Source organism: Equus asinus, chromosome 30 (genome assembly GCF_041296235.1).
Source record: "Equus asinus isolate D_3611 breed Donkey chromosome 30, EquAss-T2T_v2, whole genome shotgun sequence".
Taxonomy (NCBI): Eukaryota; Metazoa; Chordata; class Mammalia; order Perissodactyla; family Equidae; genus Equus; species Equus asinus.
In genome coordinates, this window is record NC_091819.1 from 15,263,238 (window position 1) to 15,277,642 (window position 14,405).

Genomic DNA, 14,405 nt, shown 5'->3' on the forward strand with positions numbered 1-14,405 from the left:
CCTGTTTTAAAAAAATTGTAGTTTTGGATAAATTATATCCTGATGCAACTTACTACTAGAAGCAGAATCTTACTGTAAACATTGTATAGGGAGGGATATGAACCATTTGGAAAAGCACAAAGTCTAATTTTTATATTCTGAACAATAAGATACAACACATCCCAGATGTAAGCTAGCCTAGATAATTTCCAAATCTTTAGAAATAGTGGTACATGTTCTATTATCAATGTGAGAAATATCTTTAAAGGGGCAAATCACTCTCATGGAAAAAGGCAAGTTTACAAAAATTCATTAAAACTGAATTCACATGATAATTTTCTTGAATTAGGCTCACATGTGTTAAGAAATATAGTACAGTTTCTAATGAAGCATTTGGCATTTTCTTTTTATAAGTAAAAGGAACTATGGTATATGCAATCAACTGTGGACCTGCTGGCCAGTTTAAGAAATAAAACATCACCAGTACAGTTATGTTACCAATTACCATTACCCAGCACGACCCCCTCTTTACCTTCCTACCTCCCTACCACTCAGAAGAAATGATCCCTGTGGATCTGAGGTTTTTTCATTTGCATGTATTCAAAGGTATTTCTTATATATCACATTTTTGGCTCACTTAAAAAATTACTTTTATAATCCACAATGAAAAAAACACTCAGCAAGGATGCAAACGCTAAAATGTAGATGCTTTAAAATTTATCAATAATTTAAACCTTAAATTACCTTAGCATGCTGCAGAGAGAGAACTAGCACATCCAAGGGACAAAGAAAGTGATGACTTATTTTATACGTAAAGTTAATTGGAATGAATGTCAAGTTCTTGCTACATCAGCGAATCATTGTGCTGCCACGTATACTAATTAGAAATTAAAAAAAAAACTCATCTAGAAATATAAACTTGTAAGAAACTATTACGACCTTCTAAACTTCAAAAATAAAAACATTCTCTTGCTGGCTGATCTTATGCTTAACACAAATCCACTTTTAAAGCATATTACTATTTTGAAAGCTTAACTTTCTGAAAAACAAATATAAATGGTGAAATCCTACAAACAAGTGAATTCCAGAACCTCTCCACGGAAGGGACACTTGTGACTGAGGAAGGTGGCAGTAAGGGAGAACGCTGATGTTTCTTGAGGATCCTTCAGTGTATTAAGCTCTGGCACAATTAACTCCTTTTTAAATAAGCTGAGATTTAGATACTTTCTCATAAAGCTGATCTACTGCATTGAAGGGAGATAAACACTTGAAAGAGACTGAGTAACTTCCTTTGGGATGAGAATGTTCCTTACCTGGCCATGCTCTGTCCTAGCCCCAGGGCTGAACCAATGTCTGCAGAGGAAAGAGAAAAGCAGTTAGTAGGAGCCTGGCTCAAAGCCCACGAGCTCACACAATCAACCTGCGTGAGCTTTAGGAAATGTGGTCGCCACCAGCAACAGCGCCTTAAGTACGCTTTATTTTAATGGATATTTCATGTAATTCTAGACTTACACCAATTTTGACAGAAATGTAAGAGTGCTCATAACCCAGTAATTTTCAATTTAATAAGCAAACTCAGTTAGAATTACATTTCCATTTAATTATGTTAACATAAACTGCTGGGACCGTATTCATTTTATGAATCAATTCTGGTTATAAAGTCTACAAACGCTATCATTTACCACAACTTAATTATAGCACCATTACAACAAATTATGACCTTCTGATTGTTGGAGTTTTAAAAAACATTAAAAATACAAGAATATTATATCCTCTGGCTATGTCCCCAGGAACCATCACACAAGCCCCTTGATGTGAATTCTGGAGCATCAGCTGAAGGCACCTCGAACCCATGGCTTCCATAGTTATAACAATCTGGATTCGGACTGAGAACAAGTTCAACAACATTTAAAATATAGAAGTCACTGCACAGTCTTTCCTTCTCACATTGTCCCTGCCTGGCCCACCCCACACTGCTTCAGCTTCTCCTTGGACTTTTAATAGTGACCTACCTGGCGATATTGTTCAAGAGGAGTTGCTATCATTAGCTATGTGTCCAGTCTTGTGACAGAATTCTGCATAAAAACTAATTGTAAACATCAAGGAGTCGAAAATCCAGAGACATTGTGGCAGATGAGCCAATGAAAGCCCACCATCACACGGCATGATACAGTTTATTTTTTCCAGAACAATAATATTGAGTACCTCTACGTACCAAGCACTCTTTAGACACATGACATGCATTGTTTCCTATGCTCAAAAAAACCTTACTAGGTTACTCTCATGTTCCAGATGCAGAAGTGAGGATCAGATGTTAGGTTATTTGCCCAAAATGTGCTTTCTCCATACCATACTGTAGAAGGACAAGGGGCTTCCATTGAAAGGGCACATTTCCTGGTACCCTCTAAGACTCCGAGGCATTCTCTAGCCTCTCCAGTACCAACATGTGGGCATAAACAGCCTCTATGTTAAAAGGATTTGTCTATGTCCTTACTGGAACATTTCTCAAGCTCACAGACAGCGATGCTCCTTGGCAGCTCAGATTCCACCTTTGATGTGGGAATGGAAACATTGGTATTGTAAATGACAACTGGATTAATTACCACCTAGAAACAAATTATTCACTGCCATTCCCCTGACAACGTGCCTACACATTTCCCCCTCTGCTATGGATTGTGCCTTCTTCTTTAAAGAAAAAAAATTTAATCAAATGCATACACATAGTTAAAACACAAAACAAAACAAATAAATGAAAAGGTTTAAAAACACTAGTGTTTTGTCTCATCTATCCTGATTCCTAATCTCTGTCCAGAGAAACCACTGTCAACTCTTTCAGTCTTTTCTTTTGCTACTTAATGATGCATTTGTAAAGAATATGGTTATACCGATATTTTGTGATTAATTTATTTTAGACATGAAGGACTGACTTCCTATTATTATAAATTTAACTCTTATACTACTCCCAACCCCCTATTTCTAGTTATAACACCATTTTTAATTATTGAATTGTGAATACTGATATTATGACTACGTGAATACTTTGTGCTGCTCAATTTCTTTCTGTTTCTCCTAAAGTTGGTAGTTGCCTTGTTTTTCTTCTTTTGCTGCTTTTTCTATGTACCCACTGACCTTCTTTATTAGAGCTGTCAAATCCTTATTACTGTTAATTTTCAAATATTAAAAAAATCTCTGATAATATACCCGTCTCTTACTCCTCCTCCCTTTTTAGCCCTGAGAGATCTCCTTCCAAAAGCCCTTTGTCCATTTGGTCTCATCTGGTTGCTGTTCTCCAGATCTGCCCTGGAGCTTCCCTCTGCTTCCACTGGGGCTTCACATGACTTCTCTCCCTTGCTGTTACCTCTGTTTCCTGTTTCCCAAAGCTTCTCAGTTTATTTCTGCCTTTTCTCAAATCACTCACTTGCACAGTATTTTGAGAGTGCTTGAGAAGTACTTTGTTTGAGCTGTTGAGTTGATCTTTTTTCTTCCTTATTTGTCTGCTTTCTTCTTCAGGTAATTAGTTTTCAATACACTAATTCAATATTTCTTCTTCTTCTTTTGCATGTGATCTGTACTTTTCTTCTCTGGATGTTTTCAAGAGTTTCTAATTTCACTAGTAGTGGGCCATTTTCCTTTACTGTGTTAGATGAGACCTTTCGATCTACAGACCTGCATCTTTCAGTATGAGAAAATTCATTCATTCGTTTTCTTTTCCCTTTTTTTTTTGTCTCTCCTTCTAACATTTAATTGTTAGATCTTCTGGATTGATCTGCTAAGTTTTCTTATTTTTCCCTCCTAAAATTTCTTTGTCTTCTTTTTTTAATTTTAATTTTTCCTTCTTCTCCCCAAAGCCCCCCAGTATATAGATGTATATTTTAGTTGTGGGAACTTCTAGTTGTGGCATGTGGGATGCCACCTCAGCATGGCTTGACGTGTGGTGCTACGTCTGCACCCAGGATCCGAACCAGCGAAACCCTGGGCCAGTGAAGAGGAGCGTGTGAACCCAATCACTGGACCACGGGGCCAGGCCCTCTTTGTCTTTTTATTAAGTTATTTCTTCAACTTTTAAAATTAAATTAAATTTTTTATTTTGAGATAATTGTAGATTTACATGCAGTTCTAAGAAATAAAACAGAGATCCCATGCACCTTTACATAGTTTTCCAAAATGGCAACATCTTGCAAAACTATAGTGTGATATCACAATTAGGATACTAACATTGATACAGTCCAGATACAGAACAATTCCATCACAATGATCCTTTTTGATGCCCTTTTATAGCCACACCCACTTCCTTCCCACTCTCCCTCTTCTGTACTTAACCCCTGTCAACCACTAACCTGTTCTCCTTTTTCAAACAATTTTGTTATTTCAAGAATATTACATAATGGAACCACAAGCTGTGTAACTTTTTTGGATTGGCTTTTTAACACTCAGTATAATTCTATGGAGAATTAACCAAGTTGCTATGTGTATCAATATTTTGTTCCTTTTTATTCTGAGTAGGATTCCATTGTATGGAAGTACTACAGTTTATTTAACCATTCACCCACTGAAGAACATCTGGGCTGTATCCAATTTTGGGTTTCTACAAATAAAGCTGCTGTGAACCTTAGTGTACAGGTTTTTGTGTGAATATAGCCTTCATTTCTGTGCGATCAACGCCCAAGAGTACAACTGCTGGTTACTATGGTAACTGCATATTTAGTTTTATAAGAAACTGCGAAAATATGTTCCAGAATGGCTACACCATTTTACAATCACACCAGCAATGGATCCAGTTTGTCCAGTTTGCCCACATCCTCATCAGCATTTGACGTTGTCACTATTTTTTATTTTAGCCATTCTGATAGATGTGTAGTGATAGCTCATTGTGGTCTTATTTGCATTTCCCTGGTGGATAATGATGCTAAACATCTTTTTGTGTGCTTATTTGTCATCTGGGTATTCTCCTTGGTGAAATGGTTGCTTATGTCTTTTGCCTATTTCCAAATTGGATTATTTTCTTTTTACCATTGAGTTTTAAAAGTTCTTTATGTATTCTAGAAATTAGTCCTTTGTTAGAGATGTGGTTTACAAACACTTTCTCCCAGTCTATACCTTCTTTTCATCCTCTTAAAGGGGTCTTTTGCAGAGCAAAAGTTTTGAATTTTATTAAAAAGACTATCCTTTCTTCATTGAATTACTTTTGAACTTTCGTCAAAAATCAGTTGACCATACTTTGTGTGGGTCTATTTCTGGGGTGTCTATTATATTTCATTGATTTATATGTCTATCCCTCTACCAATATCACATACTCTTGAATACTGTAGCTACATAAGTCTTGAAATCTGGTAGAATGATTACTATCCATTTTATTCCCTTTTAAAAATTATTTTAGTAATTCTAGCTCCTTTATTTCCCGATATAAATTTGAGAATAATCTTGTCTTTATCTACAAAAAAATCTTGCTGGGATTTTGATAGGAACTGCATTAAGGCTGTATATCAATGTGGGGCGAACTGACATCCTCATTATGTTGAGTCTTCCAATCCATGAACATGGAACGTCTCTCTATATTTTTAGATCTTTATTTCATTCATCATTTTTACCTTCCATTTCACCTTTCATCTCTTTTATTAAATTTTTTCCCAAAATCTTATTCACGAAATTTTGAAATATATGGTAAAGTTGAAAGAATTTTAGCATGAAGACACAAATCCATCATCTAGATCCTACCATTAACATTTAATATACTTGCTTTATCAGATATCTATTGATCTATTTTAATAACGTCTTCTGATGAGCAGGCACCTTTTTATCTCACTGTTTTGGTCTTTTACACTGAAAGCTTTTCTCAAATATTTGATGATCTGTAGTTATCCATTCACTATTTAAGAGGCACTAGAAACTGATTGGAAGAGATTTTCCAATGAATAAACTTCCCTAAAGAATGATCACACAACAAGTTTCTATTCATGGGGAAAACCGACAAAGGTTAATATCTTGTGGTCTTTTTAAATCTCAGATTGGTGAATTTATTAACAAAAGAATTACTCACTTTCTTGACTGGGACATGCTATTCCAGCTCCATGACTCACCCTGTTTCTAAGTTTTCAGCTTTTCTAGGTCCTATGAGGGGTAAACTGGCATTTCCTTCAGCAGATGCTTAAGTTTACAGTCCTTCTATCTGCTTAGTTAGCTGCAACCCTTCAACTGCTTTCCATCTCCAAAATCTGGTTGAAATCTCTAATCTCCTGAGGCGTCCTCTCCTTCTCTGTCATTGTGTGTTTACACCTTTTTCTTTCTTTCTGGTGGAATCAGGGAGGAAAACTGAAAATAAAAGTTCAGAAAGGCAAAAAATCCAAGAGACAGTGGTATCACTGAAGCCATAAAGGGGAAAGTTTCCAGAAGGGAGCAGTCACCATTGTTGAATACCATAGAGAAATCAAGTCTGACAGGGACTGACAGAACACAGTTGAGGGGGATGCTGGTGATCTTGTCCAGAGAAGTTTTCAGGCAGCAGTGTGGGAAGAATCAGGATTAAGGATTAGTACGTCATAGGTGGGTGCCGAAGAAGTGGGACGTGAGGAAGCAGAGTTGGTACAGTATCATTCATTCTTTCTAGAAGTGCAGCTTTCAAAGTATTTGTGTGAGAGAGAGAGAGAGGTCAGAAGGAAACTAAAAGAAGAGGTTTAGAATGTAGTAGGATAATGAAAGAAGCTTTTGGAAGAAAAAAGCTCCTTTCAATCAAAAGCACAGGTGTTGGAATCAGCCACAGACAGGAGAAGAAAAATCTAAGAAAAAAGGAAGTGAAAGAGGTATGTTTGGAGAAGTTCACCCAAATTTGTGGACCAACAGCCTTACTTCGCAAAGGTGAAGAAAAGGCCAGCTTCTCAGAGGGATGGCTGATAGCAAGGGCTTGGTGACTTGAGATATAAAATAGCTTTTGGGGACACAAAAAATGTTGTTAGGCAAGGCCACACGAAAGCACTGCTGAGGGATCTACTGAGGTGTAAGATTATAAATCTGTAGTAGCAACAAATCATATAATCTTGTGATTTTACCTGGCAGTGCTCAGCAGAGGAGCAGTGAAGATGGACAGCTGGATTGATTGACCTAAGGTTAGGAGTTTATAGGGCATTGTGGCAGGCAGAATTAATCCACATCCTTGTGTAACTTCCTCTCTGAGTACAGGAAGGACTTGGAATATGATGGGATATTCCTCTGATTAGGGTTATGTTACATGGCACAACTGGCTTTAAGAAAGGGAGAATATCTTTGGTGGGCCTAAGCTAATCAGGGGATGCCTTGAAGGGACTGGACTCTTTTGGGTGAAAGAGATCCAAAGCATAAGAGAGTTTCAAGGTGAGGAAGATTCTCCATTGCCAGCTTTGAAGATGCAGGGCCATGATCTAAAGACCCGAAAGGAACTTCTAGGAACTGAGATAGATCACTGGCTAACAACCAGCACGAAAACCAGGATCTCAGTCTTACAACCGCAAGGAAGGGAGTTCTGACAACAATCTGCCTGAACTTGAAAGTGGATTCTCTTACTCAAGTCTCTAAATGAGAAGACAGCCAGCTGATGCCGTGATTTCAGCGTTATGACACGCAAAGCAGAGAATCCAGCTGAGCTCTGCCTGTGTCAGATACAGGATTTGCAAGTATTTTCTCCGAGTGTGTAGTTTCTCCTGTCCTCTTATTAGTAGGGTCTTTCATAGAACAAAAGTTTTAATTTTGGTGAAAAGCTTTCCTTCCTCTATTGAATTGCTTTTGTACTTTTTTCAAAAATTAGTCGAGCATATTCATGTAGGTCTACTTCCGGGTTCTCTATTCTGTTCACTTATGTGTGTATTGCTCTACCAGCACCACATGCTCATGATTACTGCAGCCCTCAGAAATGGTGAGCTAGTAATGGGTATTCTTTTAAGTCACAAAGCTTATGGTAAATTGCTATGCAACATAGAAAACTAATACACAGAGTGAGGACACTGAAGGCCATGTACTGACCGGTAGAGGATAAATCAGAAAGGAGAGGACACCCCAAGGAGGATGATGGAGAAAATGGAGGACTTTTGGAAGGGCGGTCTTGATGAGTTTAAAGGGTAGTAAGCATAAGAGGAAAAAAAAGGCTGGAAGAATATTAGGTTGTGATAAGAAAATGACAGAATAGAGTTGAAAATTTCAGAGCTAGATTAGTTCTGGGTGATGGTTATGTTCACAGATGCAGATGAAGATCACTGGAGTCAAGAAGGAAAGTCAACTGTGCTAAATGCCAGCATATATCACCTAAGGCTCACCGCAGCTCTGCTGCTAACAGGAGAACCCAACATTTATTGCACCTTACTAAAAGCCAGGCACTGTTCTCATTTAATCCTAAAGGAATCCCGTAAGGTAGATACTCTCCCATTCTGCAAAGGAAAAAACAGGCTCACACTAGGTTAAGTGATCTGTCTTCCAAAGATTTCATAATTAAGTAGCAGAGTGGAATTCACACCTAGGTATTCCGATTCCAAAGCTCCTGTTCCTTCCAACCATTATACATATCGTCACCAACTTGGAGAGCAGAAATTGATGCAGAAAGGAAGACTGGCACAGGTGCCAAACTCCTCCCTGAATGGGGGCAAATGAGGAGGAATCAATGGTAGCAGGAACATCAAACAAGGTAGGACTTTTACACAGGAATGAAAAAGGAAGGATCTAGAAGGCGCAATGATGTGGCGGGAAAATGGTGGCCTCTGGGCCCCAGGGTTTATGGGAATGAGAGAAGGCTAGAAGTTACCTTTGGGCAGTCTGACTAACTCACCCTGCCAGATTTAGATGCTTCCTCTTCTAAACTTTCCATGTCTTTGCACATATCTCCATTAAAGCAGTTATATTCATATATTGCAGGTGTTTGTTTATCCTGATAAAATGTCGGAGGTCCTTGAGAAAGGGATAATGATAACTGTAATAACAGAACAGTAATAGTAGTTGTAGAAATGTCACAGTAGTAAGAGAAGTAGAAAGAAGAAGAGCAGTAGAAAGACCACAGCCACTCAGTAAATGCTGGATATGTGCTGGGTACCATGCTAATGGTCACACGTAGATTAACTTATTCAAACCACACAACAACCTCATGAGATAGTTCTATTACTCTTCAAGGTCACAAACCTAGCAAGTATTGGAGTTCAGATTTGGACCCAGGCTGTCTGATTCCATACCTTGCATTTTTAACCACCATTCCCCTTAAATTGCTTTCAATTAGAATCATTTTTTTGAAGGGGGGGAAGTAGTTTTTCCAGTTCTCTTTTCTCCTCCCCTCTTTTTTTTTGTACTACTGGAAAATAAAAGTCACTTAATAATTTTTTAGTGAAAAAATGAACAAATAAGGAAATACAGACCAAGTAGGGTCTTTGAAAGCCAAAGAGTAGAATTTATGTAAAGATAGAGGAGGAAAAATGGCATGGAAGAGGATGAAGCTGTAGAGGTGTTATTTACATTGGAGCCAAGGTTCCCAAAGGGACTCACAAGAGGGTTAACAGTGAAAGACGCATCTGGGAGGAGGGAGCACAGAAGAGCTTGCAACTGATCAACCGCAGGGAACGCTTGGCTGAGACACACAGCTGGATTGCCTGTTCTCAAGAATCAGAGGGGCTGAATGTGGTTTCCAAGCTCAGTTCTCCCTCTAGGATACAAACGCAGTTCGGGTCTGTCTAGGAACAAAGCTTGACATATATTATTTCATTTAGTCCTCACCTATCCCGCTGATTACAGAATCAGCTGTCACCTATTGAGCTCTTACTAGTATGAGTAGAGCTGTAATGATTGGCAACTAGAGAGTGGAAGGGAGTTGTTTTTAAAATTTTTTTTTTAAGTAACAAGTGGACAATAAATCCTTAGGAAAGAAGGTTTTTTGAACTAAAATCTCTGAAAATGCAGATCTCCATACTAATTCCTTCTCATGGTTCCTTAACCTCTTTCCCCAACCACAGTGTTGACCTACAAGTAGCAGAAATGTATCGGATTTCATGAGAAGTGAATTAATATTACATCCAAGCAAAAGGACAAAACCAACCTCAAAATTCTTAACTGAGGTCTCCTGAAATGTACTTTTTAGAAGGAAAGAGCTAGAGCAGCTTATAATACAGATTTTTATTTTCAGAGTTCCTATTTTTTTATAGAGTTTCTATTTTTGGCAGCATAATTTTATATTAACAGTGGTCTTGTGTAAATATACATATATATAATAGCCTAAATCTGTGCTCTCTAATACGGTAGCTACTAGCCATATATGGCTATTTAAATTCATATTAAAAGTTAAGTTCCTCAGTTGCACAAGCCACATTTCAAGTGTTCTGGACACATTTGATTAGTGGCTACCCATAATGGGTAGTGTAGACACAGAATATTTCCATTATTGTTAGAAGATCTATTGGACAGTACTAGTCTACATAGATTATCACTGAAAATTCAAATTATCTTTGGAAATGGTCTATAATCTTCTACACTAAAACATCTCTGTGAACCGTAACTATTTTATCGAAGAGATTTGTAAGTATGAAGAAGTACATAACAGAAAGGGTGGTTGGTGGGGAAAGGGGAAGTAGAAATATCTGCTGAACTCCTAACTCAATACCCTATAACAGGATTTCATAGATCAAAGTATGGAAATCAAAACTGAAGGGAGAGGATAGAGTACTAAGAAAAACCCACCTGGCTAGGTAAGAACTAGGTCTTGAGAGCAGCTACAACTGGGGATGTCAAAAGATCAAGGCGCATAAGACACTGACAGGGGGTTCCAGATGACCTTCAGAACCTAGGATGATATGCAAATTTTGATATTCTTGAGTCTATCTCTGGCCAGTGGTTCTCAAAGTGTTGTCTTCAAAGTGTGGTCTATGTAGGAGGGAAGAGGTCTCTGAAATAGGGGTAACTAGTAGTCATTGTATTCTTCACTGCCATGAACTTGTGGGGAAAAAATAAATAAAAGGAAGCCAGTGTCACTTAAGAATATTCTTGATATTGCAGTAAAAATTTTTATTAAATCTTAACTTCTGGGTATTCTTTAAAAAATATTTTTGTGGTGAAATGGGAAGTACACATGAAGTATTTCAAGTGCATTTGAAGTACAACAATTGTCTCAAAGAAAGTACTTATGAGCCACTGTTTTCATGGAAGACCATTTTTACCTCGAAGAATGACTAATGGACAAACTATGCTTATTTATACTTGGCTATTTGGAAGACATTTTCTTGAAAACTAAACAACTCGAGCCTCTAAATTTAAGGAAAACAACTACTTGTAACTCATGATAAAGTTTGAGCCTTCAAGCAAAAATGAGACTCAGACTTTAAAAAACGTGGAACTGCTGCCATGAACGTGACAGTTTCCCAACACTTAAAGTTTGTTGTGGTGATATTAATAAATGTGAGTTTTTCCAAATGAACAATGTATGATTTACTAAATGATGTACAAGTGATCCTTTCAGAGTTCAAGATAGACCAACAGATTTTAATGTAATAATGCAAAACAAGTTCACTGATGTGTTTTCAGATTACATATTATAATTAACCTTTGAGAAACAACCACTCTGTGTTTTGGAGTAGTATCAAGGAACATCCACACCCACAGTGATCTGAAAAGGCTATTAAAACATCCCTCCCTTTTCCAGCTACATATCTGTGTGAGGCTGGAACTTTCTTCATATGCTCAACCAAAGTAACATCTCACCACAAATTGAAAGCAGAAGCAGCGATGAGAATCTACTGTCATCTATTAAGCCAGACAATAAAGTGATCTGCAAAAACAATGTCACGTTCTCACTGAGTTTTGGGGGGAAAGGATGGCTATTTTTCATAAAAACATGCTATTTGTGTTAACAGGTAATGGGCTTATTTACTACATTTTTTAATGAACACACAAATACCTCCTAAAATATCCTTTTTGCTCCAAACCAGGTCTTGATCAGGAGGTCTCTAGCTCAATGAATGGCAGCACCAACCTTCCAGTGGACAACTGAACTCATCTCGGGCACCTTTCTCTCTCACAATGAAACCATCAGCAAGTCTATTATTTCATAAATCTCTCTTAAATCCACCCAGTTCTCAATATCTCTGGCACCACTTTAGTCCAAACTATCAAGTTTTACCTGGAAAGTTACAACTTTCCTCGTACCTACTGACTTTAATCCATTCAGCACACTGCAGAGCTAGCGATCATTTCCAAGTTTGATTCTGAATATTCAGTTATTCATACCCTTACTCAAGCAAACAAATAGATATTCACAACCAACTCCAAGTCTGAAGTGGCTTTCCACTACTCTTACGCGTGGAAAGAATCCCTAAAATGGCCTCTCAGAATTAGCACCATCTGGTCCTTACCTACCTTCCTCCAGCCTCATCCATACTACGTTCTCTTTCCTCACATTCTTTTAGTTTCTAGAACAGAGAAAGTGTTATTCTCTCTGCTTGAAATGCTCTTCTTGCCACTATTCCTCTAGTTCTCAGGAAATCTCATCTTAAAATTTTTTTTTTTTGGAGGAAGATTAGCCCTGAGCTAACATCTGCCACCAGTCTTCTTTTTGCTGAAGAAGACTGGTCCTGAGCTAACATCCGTGCCCATCTTTCTCTACTTTACATGTGGGACGCATGGCTTGACAAGCAGCGCGTAAGTCCGCACCCAGGATCCAAATCGGTGAAGCCCGGGCGGCCAAAGTGGAATGTGTGAACTTAACGGCTGGGCCACCAGACTGGCTCTTTAAGCTTCTTGCCCTTAAGGAAGCCTTCCCTATCTCCAAGGCTAGTTCAAATTCCTGTTTTTAAAGTTCTCTTTTGGAGTACTCAGCTCACTATAGGATAATGCATTTATGTGTCAGTGTATAATCATACATTTATGTTTGTGCTTATTGATTAGTTTATTTTCTCTATTAGGTTGTGCCACAAGGACAGCGATGATGTCTGCTTTATTCATTATTGTACACCCAGCATCTAGCACATAGTAGGCCCTCATAAATATTTTCTGAATGAATGACTTGAGATATAGGGCAGAGTTTATCAGTTAGAGCCAGCATGTTCTTCTACATGAAAGGACAAGAACAAGAGCACTGGGCTAGGTGTTCTTTCAGATGTTCCAGGTTCTTAGGGCTCTGTGGACTGGACGACCAGGATGGAAAGATATTCCTCATTCATTGACTTTTCTATGAAACAAAAAGTCTATTCTAAAACTATGCTCTAGAGGCCCTTCTAAAACATCATTTCTTTTATTAAACTATGAATGCAGGAAGGTCAGCCTGCTGTGGTTGCTACTCACGGTACATCATGCTACATCAGAAAAATCTAAGTTTGGATACAGCCTCTGGCACTTACTAGCTGGCTGAACTTCGACAAATTACTTTCATTTTCTGATTCTTGGTGCAATATTGTGATTTATAAAAATATATATATATCTGGTCATTCAGATGACTATATTTCTCATACATAACTGGTCTTCGTCTATGCTTCCTGACTCACAGCTCCCCAAACCCTTGGAATTTCCTAAGTGTTGAAAGTGACAAAGTTGTCTCTTGTTTTATTAATGAGGTGGCTTTTGGACCCCCACCTAAGGATGGGAGCTGGTTGCCAGAGGAACAAACCATGAGATTAGAGGCTTGGAACTTTCAGTCCCAGCCTCTAACCTCTGGGGAGGGGATAGGGACTGGAGGTTAACTCAATCGCCAATGGCCAATGATTTAATCAATCATGCCTATGTAACCAAGCCTCCATAAAAACCCAAAAAGGCAGGGTTCAGTGAGCTTCTGGGTTGGTGAACGTGTGAAGATGCAGGGAGAATGGTGTTCCTGGAGAAGGCATGGAAGCTCCGCTGGCCTTCTCCACATCTTGCTCTGTGCATCTCTTCCATCTGGCTGTTCCTGAGTTACATCCTTTTACGATAAACAGGTAATATAGTAAATACAATGTTTCTCTGAATTCTGTGAGCCGCTCTAGCAATTAAAAGAACCAAGGGAGGGAGTGGTGGGAATCTCTGATTTATAGCTAGTTGGTCAGAAGTACAGGGAACAACCTGGACTTGTGATTGGCATCCTGAGTTGGAGAGGGTCAATGGAACTTCTAATTTGTAGCCAGTGAGTCAGAAGCTCAGGTGACAGCCTGGGCTCGAGACTGGTATCTGAAGTGTGGGGGAGGGGGACAGTCTTGTAGGACTGAACCCTTAACCATGAAATCTGATGCTATCTCCAGGTAGACAGTGTCAGAATTGAGTTGAATTGTAGGATACCCAGCTGGTGTCATGGAGACTTGCTTGTTCTTGGTGACAAGAAGTGTCAGAAATGAAGTGTTCTTTGAGAGTTGTAAAGGAGACACACAGGAGAGAAACAGTAGGAAGGAAAAATGTGAGTTCTTCCTTTACACGTGGTTTCTTCCTCAACTATAAAATAAAAGTAATCTCACATCCCTTTTTGTATTGGAAGG

General features: G+C 38.4%; 1 protein-coding gene across 2 annotated transcripts in view; it reads right to left on the reverse strand.

Annotated features, from left to right (window-relative positions):
* GPATCH2 (G-patch domain containing 2) overlaps positions 1–14,405 on the reverse strand; it is a 177,595-nt gene that overhangs the window by 51,865 nt on the left and 111,325 nt on the right. For both annotated transcript variants that reach the window (XM_044762643.2, XM_014849879.3), the window contains exon 7: positions 1,293–1,332. In XM_044762643.2, the coding sequence (XP_044618578.1) occupies positions 1,293–1,332 (40 nt within the window). The remainder of the gene's footprint in view (positions 1–1,292; positions 1,333–14,405) is intronic.